The sequence below is a fragment of the Streptopelia decaocto genome (genome assembly GCF_964273445.1).
Source record: "Streptopelia decaocto genome assembly, chromosome: 7".
In the NCBI taxonomy this organism is placed as follows: domain Eukaryota; kingdom Metazoa; phylum Chordata; class Aves; order Columbiformes; family Columbidae; genus Streptopelia; species Streptopelia decaocto.
Window position 1 is genome coordinate 47,344,508 of NC_138661.1, and position 20,589 is coordinate 47,365,096.

Below are 20,589 nucleotides of genomic sequence, written 5' to 3' on the forward strand. Positions count from 1 at the left end.
TTATGACATTAAGCAATGTTTTCTAATGCCAAAGGTGAGAGCTGCAAAAACCTACAGAAGAGTTGAGGAGCTGCCCTCAGTGGAAGTTTTTAAGAGCAAGCTAGCTGTAGAAATGGCTTACATACAACTGACCTGGTAACAAAAGAGAGAGATGGACACTAAGGAATTTCTCACTGTTTATTCTCTTCAAGAGAGGGATGACTTGACTCTTTTGAGGAAAAAATACCCATAGACTATTTTTGTGCAACAAAATTAAAATCCTTTATGATGAGAATCAGGTAAAATTAGGCTAAACTCTGAACATTCACTTATTGCTTTACTTTTCCCCCTTTACTTTCTCAGCCACAGTCTCTTAAGGGAGCTGTCATGCATAGTTTAACTAAACATTTTAATCTCTATTTTGGTGCATTATGGCCGGGAACATAAACTGGGAGGAGGTTTTAAGGTTTCTTTTTTAAGCAAACTCAAATCACCAGCGATGTTTGGTTTAATACATGGAGGGAATAGGGAAAATGTTTTATCTTCTTCCCTATTCCCCATTTCAACATTTTTTCTTAGACAACTGGATCCCTTCAGCATATTCCATCTTTACAATGCAGGTTTTGGCTATTTTAGATAGGCAAAGGAGGAAGGGTGGTAACAGAAGAGCAGGTGAGGACACTGCCCTCCACAAATCCCCTCTGTGAGCTGTCCTGTCCTCTTTCACACCTATTCCTGCTGCACTCCTCTCTCACTCCAAATAAAGTTTAAGATACAGCAGCCTTGCAGGCTGAAGCCTCATGTGTATTAACAGCCATGATCAGACACCTTCAGTCATATTTCTCAACACTTGTTCATCTTCAGCGCTCCAGTCCAGAGCGCAGTTGGGTCTCCACAGCATCTGCTGAGAATGCAAGCACACCCAAAGCCCAACAGTACATTACCAAAAAGCCACTACAGGGAACCCGCTGGGCTTCATCAGCATTACAGGTTGTCCAGTGAGAGAAGAAATAAGTTCTGAGAAAGCAAAAAAGTGACAGAAAAAGAAAGAGAGGAAGAGAAAGAAGTTTAAGGAAAATAAACCACCTCCACAGCAGCATTTTGAAAATACCAAGATTATTTGTGGAAAAGTACTGCACTGCTGCCAATGTTGTGTCATGCAAGCACATTTTCTTCCTTTCCTCCTGCTCAGCATGGGGTGGAACAGGGGCAAAATGCCACCTTGGAAATACACACAAAGAAATGACAGCTAGAATTAAAGTAAATACAATTACTTTAAGGCACATAAGCTTTACAAGGCTAGTCCATGTGATGATTTTTTTTTAATGACACTAATGCCTTGCTCAGCTGGCTGAAATCCAGAATGACTACTTCAGTATAGGTCAGGCAGCTACCTTTCAAACTATCCCAGCAGCATGCAGATCTCCATAAATAGCAAAACAATCAAATTAGTCAAAGCTCAACCTTTACAAGGGAACATGGTCTAGATTTAGCCTCACAATCAGGTCTGTAAATCAATGCTGGACTATATAATGAAGTTCACTTGCACAAAAAAAAACCTTGTTAATTGCTCATCAACCACAAGAACAAAAACCTGAGCCACAGTGTGCCTAAGGCAATGCCATGAGCTGATTACAGGCACATATCACCTAAGTCCTGATAAGTCCTTCTACTGCAAGACCATCTTTTCCCCTGTGCTGCTAAGGTGTAGTACAAGACAGCTTGTGTGTCTCCAGCTTGCTACAATTTGCATCGAAGCAAAGGCTAAAGCTTATAAAAAAGAGGAATGCTGGAGCTTTCTTCGCTACTTCTCTTTAAATGTTCTTGATTATCAGATCAGTATCACTATGTCCATTTCTTAGCTAGCCAATCTCTTCTGGCTGGCCATGTGTATAAGCAGAGCTCCTGGACCATATGTGGAGAAGTTTTCCACTGTAAGCCTCCCCTCCCTTCTATCACCTAGACCCATTTATCCACCATTTAAAATTCCATTGAAACAAACAGGCAAAACAAAACCAAACCAAACAAACCAAAACCCCACAAGCAAACAAAACCACAAACAAAAAAAACAAAACACAACAACAACTTGTAATCCCTCAGAATGAGCATCTGACAGTTCTGCTGTTTGTGAAAGCTGGCTGGTGCAGCAGTAAGCGTGGGAATGCAGGCAGCCAAAGTGGTCTAGGAAGCAGGGACACAGTGCAGGCAGTGAAGGAGCAGGTTCAGACTCTCACTGAGGTATGAGCAGTACATCAGGCATGGACCAGGATGTTTAAAAATCCAGTCTTTATCCAGAGAGAGGGAAGACTTCACACATGTTTGTATGCAGTCATGGGGCCATAACAGTTCATTCAGTCATGGGAAATAAAATGTCCGTCACAAAAATTTACATTCGGAAACATTAATCAGGACCTTCTAGAGGGTATTTTAGTCTTTGTTTCCTGTCTCTCCTGGAGTCATGAACTGTCTTATTTTCTAGCACAGATGTGCATCGCCTCACATTAATCAACCTGCGTACCCCAACAAGAGCTTCTGTATGATGCGCATGTCTTACCAAGCAAGCAGGTGGTACCAGAGAAGCTGTGATCCCCACACAAACACAGGTACGGCGATATGACCTGCTTGACCAGTTCTTCCAGCTGTAGGTAGCCCTCACTGGGGCCAGCAGGCTCATGGACACTCTGAAATTCAAACATAAAAAGTCAACATTATGCTTACATAGTTTTGAGTAAGGTTTTTAAATAAAGCCTGGGGTCTGTCAAATCTCTCTCCACCAGAATATCCCAACTATATTGGTAGACCATTTGGAGAAGCACAGCTGATAAACCCAACTGGAGGTTCAGGTGCCATTCAGGTCAACCTCCTTCTTCAAGTCATAGCTGTAACCCTATGGACACTGAGCAGCTAGCTGTCTTTTTTCTGACCAAAGGAAAGGATGGTACAAGGTACACTCACACTGCAGATTTGCACAGTGTAACTACAGCAATATAATTATACCAGGGCAGTTCTACCAGGAAACATCTCTTTGTAGAAATGCCTTAACATACCTTGGGCAAAGCACTGTTCTTTTCTTAGGCAGGACTGCAGGAAAATCACTCTCTGCAGTTTGGCTTACAGCTGGGAAGATGGAACGTAACACTAACCAATTTAACAGTAATTTCAGAAATTGTTCACAGCCTTAACTTCCTGCTAAGCCTCAAGAAGCTCTTCTTCCTCAAATACATCACTTTGAGACCCTCAATGCCCTCAAGATTATTTAATTAAAATATTTCAGGGAAATTGAGCTAGCACCTTAGTATCTCCTCCTGTTTTAGTCTGGGTCATTGGGAACATCAGAACAGCAAGGAATCATACAGAAATATCAGCTTAGCCACTTCGCAATTTTGGCTGTACTTCAGAAAGTTTTGTGTCCCACCACTCATTATAAGGTATATTGGAGAAGAAATAAAAGTGAGAGGAACCCAAAGCACCACCTGTAATACAGTATTTTGGAGGGCACTGAGGCTGGGTGATACAAAAGATAAAATAGCTGGTATACTTGGCTGTATTTGGCATGCTTTGAAAATATTTTCTTGAGGTCTGGATAAAGAAGATAGTCCTCACAGAAGGTCTGGTTCTTTTGAGAGAGGCTTTTGGAAGATATATGGCATTTTTGCCTGATGACAAAAGGTATTCATTCTCTCATGAGCACTGCTCTGTGATTCTGCTCAGAATCCCAGCCAAGGGGCCAGTGTTGGGCAGCCAGCAGCCACAGCTTGTTCAAATTCCACAATCCACTGTGATGGAGACTCACCTTGTCATTGCAAGGCTGAGAAACCAGGAGAACTAGGGTACAAAGAGGCATTCAAAGAAGCTTAGAGATCAAAATTTGTGTGAAAAAAAGAGTCCTGAGAGTCTTCCTAGCTGGGGAGGAGAGGTACTGAGAAAAATACAAACATCAAAGAGCAGAACCTGTCTCTCTCACAGATTTCCTCACCTGTTTCCAGGAAATCTCAGGACATTCAAATTCAGCTCTAATTTCTACATTTACCACTCCCAAACAAGGACACATCACTTGCCTTTCATCATACCCTCTCTATCTTCCCATTCTCCTTTTCAGGGTTCATATCAGTTCAATGAGGTTGAGATACCCAAGTGGAGTTAAAGAAGACCAGAGGCTCCCCACCTGCAGAATTAACAGCATCTGGACAACGGAAGCTGGGAGCTTTGTCTGGACCAGAGGAAGAATTTCTTCCAACTTTACTTTTAGCAAGACCAAGTCTCTGAAGCCAAGAAGAGCAATCTGACGGATAGTCAACTCCTGACCCTAAAAAACACAGAAGGCAAAATCCAAGAGTTGGTAAAGGGACATGTGAGCATCGCACCAACACATGTATGCACACAGACAGAAGGGTTGTATCCTCCCCATTGCTGCTGTGGCAAAGCAAGCCCAAGCTGCTCTGGCTGAGGATTCATGGTACTCTTTGATCACTTCCCTCTCAGTCTCTGTCCCACAAAATCCTGAAATGAGTAACACCTCATCTGAGGCACCACTAGATTGGAGCAAAGACAAAAATGGGCCTGTATTTCTGCAAAAGACTACATCCTCATGAAACCCAACTGCCATTTGATTTGGTTACAAACATTCAAAGCCCAGGACAGATGCAGCTCATGCTTTTGCCACTCAGAGATGAGAAACTAGGGAAGGTTTTGTAGGGAAAGAGGTTGGTACAGAGTACTCCTTAACTAAGCCTACTTCTGGTCTGTGTTGAATCTTTTTGCTCAACATCTGCACTTTAGACCTTGCTGATATGAGAGAAATCCACAATTCAGTCCATTATAGATTTCAGAATTTAGGCTAGAGCAAAGCTAGTGAGACTGCTTGTAACAAATTTCATTTTTAAAAGCAACAGCTTTTATTTCCACCACAAGGCACTCTGTGTCATCCCAGTTACTTTTTTACATAAATGACAAAAGTGAGGAGGCTTAACAGCGGAAGATGTAGTATTTCTCAGCATATTTGGATTCCATTAAGCATTCTGTTGTTACAGTCTTTCCCTCTGCTATGCTTAACACCTGTACAGCTTTCTCTTGCACACCTGCAGCTTAGCAGCAGCAATTTTCCTTTCAGCCCTGCCCAGCACTTTCCAGCCTGAAGAGTTTCCCTTGTTCTTCCCAGCATATTAATCTCTGCCCCACAATATGTTTGGGAAACATTTTATGGTCTCCATAACACACTAAACATGGCAAATATTTACCTGGAAGGAATTCACAGCAGTTAATCATTAATTCATAATGGGTTTAATGTCATAATTAACAGCATCATCAATGTGTAAATACAAATTAAAGGCAATAGTCTGGAGGGCAGTTTGGCCATAATAAAAGTACTTTTCTGTTTTAAAGCATCATTGCATGTTTAGAAACATGGAGGTGTAGAAAAGACCAGTTTGTATCTCTGAACTCTATTTCAGTAGGTACACACTTTTCATTTATATAATGCAGTATTGTCTCATTAACTTCATACCCCACTTCGAAATCCAAACACCTTGATATGCCAAACAAAACAAGATTTGCTATTGTTTTTCCACAAGAAGTAGTTACAGCAACAGCTACAATTATGCAAATGCCAGTGACTTGTTTACAAAGTTTCCCTCCATACAGTAATTTAACCAACTTGGTTGCTTAAAGGTCATATTTCTGCAACAGCTATGAGCCTCAGATCTAAACTTAGCTGAGACAGGAAGTTGCTTCTAGTAATATACACTCACACATTTGGTTGACTTACTTTCATGCTGAATGGGCAGTTGCTGGGATCACAGAAGAACACAAATTAGTAATCACAGAATCATTTCATTTGGAAGAGACCCTCAGGATCATCAAGTCCAACCATAACCTAACTCTAGCACTAAACCATGTCCCTAAGAACCTCACCTAAATGCTTTTTAAACACCTCCAGGGATGGTGTCTTCACCACTTCCCTGGGCATCCTCCTCCAATGCCTGGCAACCCTTTCCATGAATAATTTTTTCCTAATATCCAACCTAACTGGCACAACTTGAGGCCATTTCCTCTTGTCCTATCACTTGCTACTTGGCAGAAGAGACCAACACCCTCCATGCTACAACCTCCTTTCAGGCAGCTGTAGAGAGTGATAAGGTATCCCCTCAGCCTCCTTTTCTCCAGGCTAAACAGCCCCACGTCCTTCAGCTGCTCCTCATAAGACTTGTGCTCCAGAACCCTCACCAACTTCATTGCCCTCCTCTGCACTCTCTCTAGTACTTCAATGTCTTTCTTATGATGAGGGGCCCAAAACCAAACACAGGATTCAAGGTGCGGCCTCACCAGTGCCAAGTACAGTGGCACAATCACTTCTCTAGACCTGCTGGCCACACTATTCCTGATACAAGCCAGGATTCTGTTGGCCTTTTTGGCTACCTGGGCACACTGCTGGCTCATATTCAGCCAGCTGTCAATCAACACCCCCCCCCCCCCCCCCCCGCCAGTCCTTTTCCACCAGGCACCTTTCCAGTCACTCTTCCCCAAGACTGTAACATCACCTGTGGTTGTTATGAGGCAAGTGCAGGACCCGGCACTTGGCCTTGTTAAACCTCATACAGCCCAATGATCCAGCTGCTCCAGTTCCCACTGTATGGCCTTCCTACCCTCCAGCACATCAACACTCCCACCACATTTGGTGCTGTCTGCAAAGTTACTAAGGGTGCACTCAATCCCTTCTTCCAGATCATTGATAAAGAGATTAATCAGAACTGGCCCCAATACTGAGCCCTGGGGAACACCACTTGTGACCGTCTGCAAACTGGATTTGGTTTTGTTCACCACAACTCTTTGGGCCTGGCCCTCCAGCCAGTTCTTTCTCCATCAAAGAGTACACCCATCCAGGCCATGACAGGAGAATGCTGTGGGATACTTCTTACTGAAGTCTAAGTACACAACATCCACAGTCTTATCCTCATCTACTAGATGGGTCACTTTGTCGTAGATCAGGTTCGTTAAACAGGACCTGCCTTTCATTAACCCATGTTGACTGGGCCTGATCATATGGTTCTCTCGTATGTGCCGTGTGATGTTAGTGAGGATGATCAGCTCCATGACCTTCCCCAGCACTGAGGTTAGACTAAAAGCTCCGCAGTTCCCCGCATCCTCCTTCTGGCCCTTCTTGTAGATGGGCATCATATTAGCCAACTTCCAGTCAACTGGGACCTCCCCAGTTAGCCAAGATCGCTGATACATAATGGAAAGTGGCTTAATGATCACCTCTGCCAGCTCCCTCAGCACTCTTGGGTGCATCCCATCTGGCCCCATAGACTTGTGGGCATCCAAGTGGCGTAGCACGTCACTAACCATTTCCCCTTGGATTACTGGACCTTCCTTCTGGTCCCCAGCCCTGTCTTCTGGCTCAGGCAGCTGTGTACCTGGAGCACAACTGTTCTGACTACTAAAGACTGAGGCAAAGGAGGTTTTAAATACCTCAGCCTTTCCCTCATCTTATGTCACTGTGTTTCCTTCCGCATCCACCAGTGCATGGAGATTCTCCTTAGCCCTCCTCTTGTTGTTAATATAGAAATATTTCTTGTTGCCTTTCACAGCGGTGGCCAGGCTTAGCTCTAGGGCTTTGGCCCTTCTGATTTTCCCCCTGCATAACCTCACAGAATTCTTGTATTCCTTTTGAGTAGGCTCCCACTCCTTCCAAAGGTTGTAAATTCTCTTTTTATTCCTAAGTTCCAGCCATAGCTCTCTATTCAGCCAGGCCGGCCTTCTTCCCCACAAGTTCGCTTTGCGGCACTTGGGGACAGACTTCTCCTGCGCCTCTAAGATTTCTTTCTTAAAGAGAGACCAGCCTTCCTGGACTCCTTTGTCCTTCAGGACTGCCTCCCAAGGGACTGTGCCAACCAGCCTTCTAAACAGGTCAAAGTCTTCCCTTCAGAAGTTCAAAGTATCAGTTCTGCTGACCGCCCACCTTACTTCTCCAAGAAAAGTAAACTCAATCATTTCATCATCACTATACTCAAGGCAGCCTCCATTGCCCACAAGCGCTTCTCTATTTACAAACAACAGATCGAGCGAGGCTCGAGGCTCCTTCCCTGGTAGGCTCACTAACCAGCTGTGTTAGGAAGTTGTCTTCCATGCACTCCAGGAGCCTCCTAGACTGCTTCCACTCTGCTGTATTGTACTTCCAGCAGACATCTGGTAGGTTGAAGTACTGCATAAGAACAAGGGCTAGCGATCAAGGAACTTCTCCCAGCTGCCTGCAAAATATTTCATCTGCATCTTCATCCTGGTTGGGTGGTCTGTAACAGACTCCCACCAGGATGTCCACCTTGTTGCCCTTCCCCTTGATTCTCACCCATAGACTCTCAACCCTATCATCACCCCATGTAGTTCCAGATAATCAAAACCCTCCCTAACATACATGGCTACCCTGCGTCCTCTCTTTCCTTGCTTCTCCCTTCTGAAGAGTTTATAGCCATCTAATGCAGCACTCCAGTTATGAGAGTCACCCCACCATGTTTCTGAGATGGCAATCAAATCATAGTTTCTCTGCCTCACGACTTCCAGCTCCTCCTGTTTGTTGCCCATGCTGCGTGCATTCCTATAGATGCACTTCAGCTAAGCCATTGATTCCACTGGAACGGCAGACCGAAGGGCCTCATTAGCACTACCCTCAGATGACAGCATGTCACCCTTGAGTGTGCCTCTGCCATACCTGGTTTCCTCTCCCTTCAAATCTAGTTTAAAACCCCCTCAATAAGTCCAGCTAACTCCTGCCCCAGGATCCTTTTCCCCTTTTGAGACAGGTGCATCCCATTTGTTGTCAGCAGGCCAGGTGTCATGATCAAAAAACACAAAATTCTGCCAGTGACACCAGTCCCACAGCCAGGTATTCATCTGATGGGTTTTCCTGTATCTTTCCTCATCGCACCCTGCAACTGTGGGGATAGAGGAGAATATCATGTTGACATTTGCAGCAAAGGATGGCGAACCAACAACAAATTGACCTTCCCATCTACAGGCATAGCACATGAAGAACTACACCATGCTGAAAGAGATTGGCTAGATGAGCTCTCTTCACATGTTGTGACACACCATATAAATAGGTAGTTCCCTATCTGTAGGAAGAACCCCATCTTGTTATTAGGGCACTGGCTTGAAATAAAAGCAATTTCTCACTGCACCAGCAGCTCACTCTGTTGTGGCTTAGGGCAGCTTACTCAGAGTCAAATTATTGGATGTATTTTGGCAGTTTAAATTCACACATTTGTGTAGGACTTAGGTGCCTACAAAGCTTTAAATATGCTGTCTGTTCCCTTTCAGTTCCTCATCCTTAAAATGGCAATACTTCATAGGATCACAGAATGGTTTGTTTTAGAAGGGGCCTCAAAGATCATCTAGTTCCAACCCCCCTCCATCAGCTGGGACACCTTCCACTAGATCAGGTTGCTCAAAGGCCCAGCCAGCCTGGACTTGAACACTTCCAGGGATGGGGCATCCACAACTTCCCTGGGCAGCCTGTTCCAGTGTCTCCCACCCTCATAGTGAAGAATTTCTTCCTTATATCTAATCTCAATCTATTCTCTTTCAATCTAAAACCATTAACCCTTGTCCTATCACTACATGTCCTTGTAAAAAGTCTCTCTCCAGCTTTCTTGTAGGCCCCTACTGGAAGGCTGTTACCCTGTTTCCCTGAAAATAAGACCTACCCTGAAAAAAGCCCTAGCATGATTTTTTCAGGATTTTTGAGGATGCTCAAAATATAAGCCCTACTCCAATAATAAGCCCTAGTTACAGTTAATAAAGTTAATTTAAATAGTGTCCAGGCAGCTACACATGTAAAAAAATAATAAGTTTTGAAGCAAAAATTAATATAAGACCCTATCTTATTTTTGGGGAAACAGGGCATAAGGTCTCCCCAAAGCCTTCTCTTTTTCCAGGCTGAACAGCCCCAACTCTCTCAGCCTGTCTACATAGGAGAGGTGCTCCAGCTCCCTCATCACTGCTGTGGCCCTCCTCTGGACTTGCTCCCACAGGTCCATGTCCTTATGTTAAGGGCCAAAAGAGATGAATGCAATACTCCAGGTGGGGTCTCACAAGAGTGGAGGGGGAGAATCATCTCCCTTGACCTGCTGGTCATGCTTCTTTTGATGTAGTCCAGAATGCAGTTGACTTTCTGGGCTGCAAGCACACATTGGCAGCTCATGCTGAGCTTCTCATCAGACAACACCCCAAAGTCCTTCTCCTAAGGACTGCTCTTACTCCATTCTCTGCCCAGCCTGCATTTGTGCTTGGGACTGCCCTCACCCAGGTGCAGGACATTGCACTTGGTCTTATTGAACTTCGTGACGCTCACATGGGCCTGACACTCAAGCCTGTCAAGGTCTCTCCCTTCCCTCCAGTGCATCAGCCACACAATACAGCTTGGTGGTGTTGGCAAGCTTGCTGATGGTGCACTCAGTCTCATTGTCCATGTGACCAAAGATGTTAAACAGCCAATAATGGCCCCTCAGGAGCATCACTCATCACTGGTCTTCACTTGGACATCAGGCTGTTGGCCACAACTCTGAATGCATCCATCCAGCCAATTCCTTATCCACTGAGTGGTCTGTCCATTAATTCCATGTCTCTCCAAGGTAAAGACAAGTATGAGACAGTGTCAAATACTTCCCTAACCTCACAGCTTCTATGAAATATTTTTTAGTGACTCAGATATTGTGACAAGACAAATACAGTAAAAAAGCTATGCTTTCAAAGAATCTTCACATCCCATAGTCATGCTTTCACCACTATCACCAAGTTACTTCCAAAAGCTGTACTGACTGTGTGGAAACTTTTGTCCACTTTCTCATTAGAGACATTTAACAGCAGGGGAGCAGATTTTTCTGCTCAGTGGCAGAATTATTAGCATTATTGCATATGACACACAGGTAGCTTGGCTGTTTCCACAGTGCATAGATAGCCACAGTGCAGAAAAAATCCTGCTTAAATAGATTAGGTCACTTCTTGACAGAATTAGTTGCAAAAGGAAAGGGAAGATATTATAATTGTGCAGTTTTACCTGCCAAACACCTACCTTTAAGCATCTGCAGCATGGAAAGAATTAAAAAAAATCAATACAGTAGAATAGTTAGTGTCTGTCTTTACACAAGTCCTTTCTCTTTTAGGAAATGCCAACTTTAATAGGATTAGAGGAAAAGGGCAACCTTTGAGCTTTCAAACAATACAAGGGAAAAATAATTTTTAAAGGTTCTGGAAAGCACGTCTTGTGGAAGAGACAAAAGTTAAGAGGAAGAGGCTAGTACTTCCAAGAACATCAGTCTCCTCATGAAGTACATTTTTCTTTTCCTCTAATGGAAGAAAAGATCAAAACAGGCTGTGGAGGTAATTAGACTGCTCACATGGAAACCTTGACTAAAACTACATTAAAAAATGATACAGCTCAACAGTTGATGGGATACTTAGCTTTCAAAATACCCATTGTAAACAGGTCTTACATAAAGTTGTTCATTCATCCTCTACCCATAGATTTACTTGTGCCCTTTTATAGCTCAAAAAACAACAACAGGGGATTTTCCAAAGGCACAACTGGGACACAGCCCTCCAAAAGCAGTTAGGGTGAGTTAAACACATTTGCTCCTGCTTCAGATTCATCCCTCTGAAGACAAGTTGTTAGTGTTGTCATCTGCACCAACAGAGTCCCATGTACTTAAAAATGGAAGAACTATAAATACAAATGGGCCATAGCTTCAGTCTAAACAAGGTATAGTTCAATATTTTCAGTGTTCAAGCTCAGATAAGCACAGACAGAAGGCAAACAAATAGCAATAAATTCAGCCCAAAACACTGTGCTTGCCTTGTAGATTTCAGCAGTCCTTATACAGTTAATTCTGACTTAGGCAAACTCTGCTTCCTCCCAAATGTAGTTTAAAGGTTTTAAAAGATCTGTTCAGTCACTTGCCAAAAAGTGCTGCTGGAATGGAAGTTTCCATGTGCCATTAGCAGACATTGGAGTTACACTGCCTCACCTGACTGAAGATTGAACTACAATCAAGATTACCTGAACTGGGTAGAATATTGCCTGGAGCGTAGGAAGAGTCTCTGTAAAATAGTGATCCCAGATTTCAGACAGGATATCAATGCGATCCTCACCTAAGTAAAGAGAGATTGGGAACAAGAGCTTTAGTGACAGGGACACTAAAATCAAGTTAACTCTAATTACCCAAGTAAACTCAAATTACTCAAGTAAACTCTAATTACCCAAACAAGAGATACAAACCCACAGTTTACATTCACAGTTTCCATCCAGAATTGGACATCACTTGGCTAAGCTTTACGTTAACTGACAGAGTCACAATTGCTCTGTCGCTTACCACAAAGACGACAGCTCTGTTCAAAACATGAGACCAATTCCAACACAAGAGTGAATCTTCTCTTCAGCTGGACACTCTAACTCCACAGCAAAGGATTATGTAATCTCATAGGTCAGTTAGCATGCTCAACTAGCAAGGGAGTACGGCCACACATTAGCAACTCAATCTGAAAACCAGCAGGTCTCAGCCAACATCAACTGTTTTGCAGTAACTGAGTCATTCACAAGAGCCCCTTCCAGCATCCCCCCACTCCCAAGCACAGACACGGTAGTCAGGACCTTGATGAGCCACAAAGTCACCATCCTCCTCGCAAACATGGTACCTGGGAAGATTCCCAAATAAAATCCACTTGTGGCCACCCCTCACATGACTCCGATTCAAACAAATATCCCCAAATTTAAGTGGGTATTTAAAATGAAGGCAGACTAAGTTATGCAACTCATGATTCCTAAAACAGGCATACAACTGTGGTCAACAGCCTGTTATTAACAAAAAGTGCTTTACTAAACATAATCATTTGAATAGACATTTTAAATTATGCTCAAAGGCTTGACTTATAGAACTTTGTGTTCCTCAGAATTTGGGTCCAAAGTCTACATTTTTTGAGAGATATTCCCATCACAAAGGCCAAAGGTTTGCAATGTTTTTTTCAAGTTTTAGATACTTTCCCCAGAAATTTCAGGTGCAAATACAGACCCAGGTAAAATAACACAAGTTTCTGACAACAGGATTTTCCAGGATACCTTCCATGGAGCCTCAGCTGGAGCTCACAAGCAGTCAAGACTCGAGAAGCAGTAACGGGAGATGGCTGATCAAGGCAGCTTTGAAGGCTCAGCCTCAAGGTGACTAAATGCCTGACAGGATTAACTGGATTACACATAAAATTGCAACTCAAAGGAACCTTATCACAGTGTACTGAAGTGCTTTCTCCATCTGGAGGTTTACACATGGGCTTTCACTGTGCTTGCCCATGGGTTGTACTGCTTAGGACATAGCCAGAGAGCCAACAGGACCAGATCCTGCAGATGTTTCCTTTCAAGCAGAGAGCCCACTGATGACTGCAGGAGGGTTCAGAGGGAGGCTTCACCATGTCATGTATGACACCAGCTTCAAAACTGAAACTGCAGGCAAATGACCACCTACTCAACACCCCCCCATAACAGCTACCCATTACCAGAAACTGCCAACTCTAAGTGAAAAAGACAATTTTAAATTTTTCCCTCCTCTGTCTCTTCCCCAGGACTGCAATGCTTTGGTGTATGGACCCAGAGTGAAATTTTATAGATAGCTTCTTTTGAAGGGGAAGGGGGAATGGTTTGTTTCTTCAAGAAATCATAAATCCCACAGGCATTGAAAGAGATTCTGAGAGACCGTATAAAGAAAAGTCATGTTAAAATAAGAGGCTGTGATTTGTAAAACAGACACAGTAAAACACTGTCATGCCCTGCAGCAGGAACACTATTCTATCTCTGACTACTAGGACAGTAGAAATTTTCCAGGAAGACAGAGCTACCTGAGAAGTATGTACAAGAAGTTCTTGTTGCTGTTACACGAGAGCTGCAACAAACCTACACATTATGAAAGAAAGGTACCTATGAGTCATCTTCTGCAGAGATACCAGCCTGTATAGGCAAAGTGGATCCACTGTCACCTCAAACTGGGGAACCAAAAATGAGCCATAGGAAGAAAGTTTTGTTATCTGCCTGGGAAACTTCATCTTACCCAAACTCCTTCAGCAGCTGCAAACTGCTTCCAGGCAGCTCTCTGCTTTTTATGGACCAAAACTCAATTTTCATACTTCTAAAACAGGTACTGGTGTTTTATATGAACAGTTTTATATGAACACAGAAAAGAAAACCTATGATAAGCTGCATAGCACTCATTCTGAAGAGCTGGCAGTGGCAGGGCAGGTACCTAGAGTCAGGAAAATGTATGAGTCTGCCTTTTTTCCTCCCTTATAGGGCCAGTACCAAAGAAATACAAACCAAGCTGGAGGCTGGAAACTGCACAACCCCTTCACAGGTCCGAGTCCTACAGCCTGCTGTCCAGCTGGAGAAGTCACTTGGTGAAGAACAGTGCGGAGGAATCCACCATCAATAATGATGCAAGATTATAAGTGCCTGTTGGCATCTAACAACCCAGATACAGCAGACCGGTGATTAGCAAGGGATCTTCCCTACACGCTACAAAACTGGGTCAAATCAAACCAGCCTCATTTTGAACAAAGACATGTGCTCTACACAACTTGCTCTGCTTGAGCAAGCTGTTAAGAAACATGACTAACTGCCCACACATCCAACACTGAGAGTCGCTGCAACACACTGGCTTTTGCCCACAGGCTCTGGAGTAACAAGCATCCATATGCCAGAGTGGTTTGAACAGAATTTCATGTGTGGTCAACTTCTTTCCTGAAAGATTTATTTTCCACCCAAGTGATTGGTTTTTTCTTTAAAATTACACAAAGCCTGTTAGTTCAGCTCTCAAAAGCACGTTCCTGTGCTCGCAATGAAAACGTGGCTGGTGGGAGTGTTGCAGTTACTTGGCTATTCAAACAGCCTGCCCCATACCTTAAGCCTCACAAGGGCTGCTGCAGTGCAATCCAGTTCCCAAAAGGTTGTATGACATCCTAAGACAGTACCAGAAAGGGCTGTATGCTTTCCAGACATGCAAATCATCTTGTCTGACCAAACAGCAAAAAACAACTCCCTTCTGAAATGGGTTTCTTACTATACTTGCCTTCACACAGCTTAACCTTTTCCTCTATAAACAGCAAGCCTTTCACAAGGAGCTGGTTCTGCCAAGAGAGAAGAGAGACATGCATTTGCCTTTTCTGACATTTAAAATAAACATGGAATAATAAGGTTCTTTTCAGATATTATCCACTTTGCATGCAGTTATTGAAAGATTAGCCATATTATAGTACTTTCCCCCAGCACCACCACCAGACCTGGTCTCACTGTGAGTGCTGTACATTCATTAACCCCCTCTTGTTCAACCAGACACAAGAACACAGTAGACAGTTGAAACATCTGTCAGAAGCGGGAAGGATAGATCTGTCCCGAGTCACAGGAATAGAGTCAAGATATTGATGTGCCTGTTTGCAGTTCAGAACATCTAAACATCTGATAAGTTTTCTGTTTCTATTTCCTCAAACACAAGAATGGTGCAAAACCAACACCTACCTTTCTGTTCTCCCAACAGCACTAGAAGAATCAGTTATTTTGAAAAGCTTTGAGAATCCTAGAGAAAGTAACTGCTGTCACCAAGTAACAGACTATTACTGCATCCTAAAAGGTTCAGATCCTATCACAGAGATCACGTTGATAGAGAATAAAGCTTTCTGTCCTTCTGAAAAAATTCAGTAACAGGATAACGCATAACAATCAGACACCTCTCTCTCCCTCTCTCACGTTCATCCGCCAGCTTCTGTTTTTAACAGGTAACCAGGTTGAAGTTGCACCTTTCAACCTTCCGCCAGCTGAGGAACAAGGCACATCTTTTTTTCACTCCCAATAGACCACTGCCTTAGACACCACCATGACCTCCCGATGAGCTGCTGTACCACATACCTGCTCTTGCACTGCTGCTCTGGATGACAGATCTGCCCCCTGTAACCATATACCAGGCTGGCTTGTTTATGACACACACAAGCAGGTAACTGTAAGCAACACCAAGTAAAGAGAGGCAGCACACCTCTGCATCCTCCCTACAACAAGAAGCAATACTAAACTGAGGTACTGTTGAAGGGAATGAAAAGAAGGAAATATTGTTCAGTGACATTCTCCACTTGTACTTTGCTTTCCAGAACAAAAGAAAAACTTGCCACTCAAAAGACCTACTTGTTAGCATCAGATATCATTGAAATGTGTAGAAAGGGAAGGGCTCTCCCTTAAATAGTATTCTAATCAGACTCCAGAAGTCTTTTGCAAGTAGGCTGAGGGACTGAAGAGACCACCATACATTCTATCAGTAAGGAAACATCTCTGGATGCATTGTCCTGGTGGAGAACTTACATTCACGAAGCTGTCAGGTAGGAAAATACTGAAACCAATAAAATCAGGGGCTGAATTCAAGAAATTCCTTTTGCTTTGGAATCTCACTTTACGCAAGGTGAGGTCCGAGACCTTTTAGGGCTGGGAACTGCTACAATACTAGAGATAATTTTTTCCATTGGCATCTTTGTCAAGATTTCAGCAAAAAGGGCCCGGGAGAAAGAACAAGCCATACAAGCTCATCAGTTGCCTCACATGCTATGGGTAGTAGGGGAAACTTCCATGAAAAGTTTCATCTCAAGGAAAGAATGAATGGACATTGCATTCTTCATGGTGTGAAAGAAGTGTAGTGTTATAAAACAGAGAGGAAATGGATACCTTTCTTTGGCTCTTGTCTTTGTCTTTGGCTCATGCACATTAAAAGATAAACTCATGTTTTGCTACAATGGCTTACTTGTCCTAAATGAGACAGATATAAGTACTTCAGAGACACTGCTTTAAAAACAAACAAACAAAAAACCCACCCGCATCCCCTAATGTGTATCCAGAGTTCAATCACAACACAAGGCGGAATGACCATCCAATTCACCAGTGGTGTTAGTGGCAATAATGGTTAAATATTGTGTAGTGCATACAAGGGAAAAATAATTAATGGTCATGCTTGTAATTAAGGTCATTTGGCCCTGCTAGTGGCTTTTTTTCAGAATTTGAGCCCAACAATATTTAGTATAGTCTTATTCTCAAAGTAATGTAGTATTTAGATTCTGTTAAAATTACTTACACAACAAAACTAGAGCATTTTAGGAGCAACACATGGGATGAAACTCATCCAAGTCTCAAGACTTTGACCTTTACTAGCTCTAGCAGAGTGCAAAAGCAATCTTATCCATGCAGTACAGTCAAGCTTTAAACAATTTTTAGTACTCTACTATATAACCAATCCTAGGAATTTCAGCAAAGGAATCTGAGCTGACTTGAATGTCCTGTTTTGTCAGCAGAACGTTCTAAAATTGCTGCTCTGCACACAGGTGACCATGTGGAGACAGGAACCCAAAGCACTTTTGCATGTGACCTTCTGAACCCACTCACAAAGAAGGTAAAAATTACTCTCATTAACTGCAACTGAAAAGCTGTGGATGCCAACAGGTAAAAAGCAGAGCGCTCTGTCAACACTGCAGACTGCAAAGCAGCTGCTTCTAGGCCTCATGCAGTGCACAGCTGTCAGTTTAGGAGGGTACATTTTGGTCTTCGCTGACTACTTCCGCACCACCAGTGCCCACTCAGGCTAGCAGGGACCTCCAGCAGGACATGCACTGCCTGGCAGCTCAAGCCACCTCCAAGACCTGTGAAATCTCACTTGCTTACAACAGCTTACTCAGTTTTAGCCAAAAAGCCATACATTTATTCTAAAAATGAAGTCCAATTTCTGCAGTTTTTTTTTTACTCTGGAATTCCCCCCAATAGAACATTTTTTTATTTTTTTTTTTTCCCTGCAGAAGCCAATTTTCTGATTTATTCATCATCACCAATATGACAAAGGACTGTCAAAAGAAACTGCAAGAAGTGAAGAGAACTTGCCAGTGAAAAAATTTTACTGGCTGGGGGGCTTTGTCTAGGGCTTACTCCTCTGTTAGGGTGAGTGTTCAGGTTGAGAGAAAGACAGAGTTCCCAGTAGAGAACAGGAGGAACAGGGATTCCAAAGGATGGGTAGACTGCAAAGAAAATGTGCTGAGGTGATACTTTTCACATGGGCAGTGACTACAGCAATTAATTAGCAAGTTGGATAAATGTGTTCATGTGATGAAAAAAAAATTGCAACATTTGTAAATGTTGTTATAAAGGTGACTTTTGCAAAGATTCTCTAGCAGAAATACAGGCTTTGTGGGGAAATATTAAGTTGTTGGGATCTCCATTACATTTTTAGATTTGTTCAGCAAAAATAAATGACTACACGTCAGGCTCTGGATAACAACAACAAAAACTTTCCAGGAAAAAACAAAAACAAATACCTCCCCCCCCCAACCCACAAAAAACCACCCCTCCCCCAACAAACAAACAACCCCCCCAAAAAAAACACACACACACACACACAAAAAACTACCAAAAAAACCACATGCAAAACCCAAAAACAAACAAAGCAACCAAACAAAAAACAAACAAAGCCAACAGCAAACAATGTGAAAGCGAAAGGAGAAAATCTGGAATGGAAAAAACTATAGAAGGGGGGAAAAAGTGAAACCCACTTACACTGTAAGTATTTTCCTGCCTGAACAATAAGATAACATTTGGAGTGATATTGCACTTTAATCCTTCCAGATGCCTTTAGTTTACTAATAAAGTACTTAAATTCTTTATTTTTCAACCTATTGCTCTAGGTAATTACCTCTCACATATTGCAAGGGAAATTTACAGCTGATCTTTAACACATTTTAAACTACTATATCAGAAAAAAAAATACACACATACATATGAAGGTGTCACACTTATTTTCTTGTGTTTCTCTCAAGAAATATGAATTCATTCTCTATCTGCACTAGAACATTAGGTTTTCATTTACATAACACTTCCTGAGTACTGTGGATACAATTTTCCAGCTACTTTGCTTATATTATTGATGCTTTCTACTTTCAGAGATTTTTTTTTGTACGTTTTACAGCTATGTCAGCAAACAAAATACACATTTGTATACCTTTATGGACAGCACAGTTCTACCTATTAAAAATAGAGATATTAATCATCCCCCTGTAATAAAGAATTGATAATGCTCTTATGAATGTATTATCAGTAATTCCATGTGCTAAATAGATTGCATCATCTCATTCTTAATGTTTCTTAAAAAAAAAAAAGCTTAGCTCTGCATAGTTACTGCAGATATTTCAATTATCCTTTCAACTTTTCCTTTTTCCTGTGGAAGAGAGAGACTCATTTCCCTTCTCCCCCTCCTCAAAATATCTGGAAATTTTACTTATATGTCTATTCTGCTAAAGTCACAGGCTTAGAAATTATTTCAATCTGAACATTACCCCTTCAGATCAAGCCAGACAGGTAAATTTTCATTAAAAAAACCCTACAGCATTTGCTGACAAATCAGTACAATCTAATAAACACAACAACAGCGGAAGTCTGTATCAGATCTTATCTAGATTACAAGTCTCATTTTACTGCTTTATCCCCAGTTGCCAGAGGCAACGCAGAGGCACAGAGCTAAAAGGAAAAACAAACCCTTACTTGCAAGGAAGACCACATAGACACCAAGTGAGCTTGAAGGGTGGATTTACCAGAAGAAGTTTAGCTGACACTTCATCTCTGCAATCACAACTGAACTGGGTGCTTGGGGAGGAAGTTATTCCCTCCCCAAATCAGCTTTCCCTGGATCCCCCAGGTGAAGTCCTCACCCTGCTGTTGGTACAACACAGGCTATGCTCATTGCAGGTGCTGCAAACCTGCTGTTACTCTTGCTATAGTGAAGAATGCACTCCAGAGAAACAAAGACTTGACTTAAGCCCCAACACGTACCAGTAAGTCAAGAAATTTGGAGACAGATATTCTGTAGCAGATAGAAGTAAGCTTGTGAAATCTCACAGGTTGAAACCCCACTACATTTCTCAGTGCAGAAATCCACAGTAGCAGTTTCAGGTATATCACCAAGAAGTGTAGCTAAGAGAAAGCCTTTAAGTAAGTCTTCAAACGCACTGAGTTTTGGAAGACAGGATTGAAAGCTCTAGAAAAATCACATTTTATTTTTTCCTCAGCAAAGACCCTTCCCATGATGTGCATGTGCTCGCTGCTCTTGCAAAGTAAGCTGTGCTGAAATCATTGGGAATTAAAAAAAAGTCTGAAGGCAATCACACGCCGTGCTATAAAACTGACACTTTCCAGCTAATTCCTTCTTTTTCCTGGCACAGGTATTTTCCCCTTCCCCTGCTCTATTAGATAAACTGAGGAAAATTTCTCCATCTATACCCAGAAGAGCAATTTCAGTTTCCCAGCACAATGACTGCAGGTGGAATCTGTCCCAAGCACAGCAGTAGTTAGCAGCAGTGACATGCACCTTCTCCTTCCCTCTGCCTTGTCAGGAGCTGGTCATCCCAAAGAGGGGCCATGGAGGCCCTTCCTGTGCAGGCTCTCACTACGCTCCAGGCAAAATGGTACCCATCTGACTTTGCCAGAGGCAAATTAGATGTTCCCTGTCGAGAGCCTGGTCATGGTGATGGCCTCCATGCAAAAACAACAGGAAGGTTTTCGAGGTGACAGCC

The 20,589-nt window shown here is 42.7% G+C and overlaps 1 protein-coding gene across 9 annotated transcripts in view; it reads right to left on the reverse strand.

Annotated features, from left to right (window-relative positions):
- PRR5L (proline rich 5 like) overlaps positions 1-20,589 on the reverse strand; it is an 86,702-nt gene that overhangs the window by 10,882 nt on the left and 55,231 nt on the right. For 5 of the 9 annotated variants that reach the window (XM_082057515.1, XM_082057516.1, XM_082057513.1 and 2 more), the window contains 4 exons: positions 15,078-15,135; positions 12,029-12,120; positions 4,145-4,285; positions 2,534-2,660 (listed from right to left, as the gene is read on the reverse strand). In XM_082057515.1, coding sequence (XP_081913641.1) covers positions 2,534-2,660; positions 4,145-4,285; positions 12,029-12,120; positions 15,078-15,135 — 418 coding nt within the window. Of the gene's footprint in view, positions 1-2,533; positions 2,661-4,144; positions 4,286-11,029; positions 11,055-12,028; positions 12,121-15,077; positions 15,136-20,589 lie in introns of all 9 variants that reach the window. The other 4 variants (XM_082057520.1, XM_082057519.1, XM_082057517.1 and 1 more) reach the window with 3 other exon arrangements.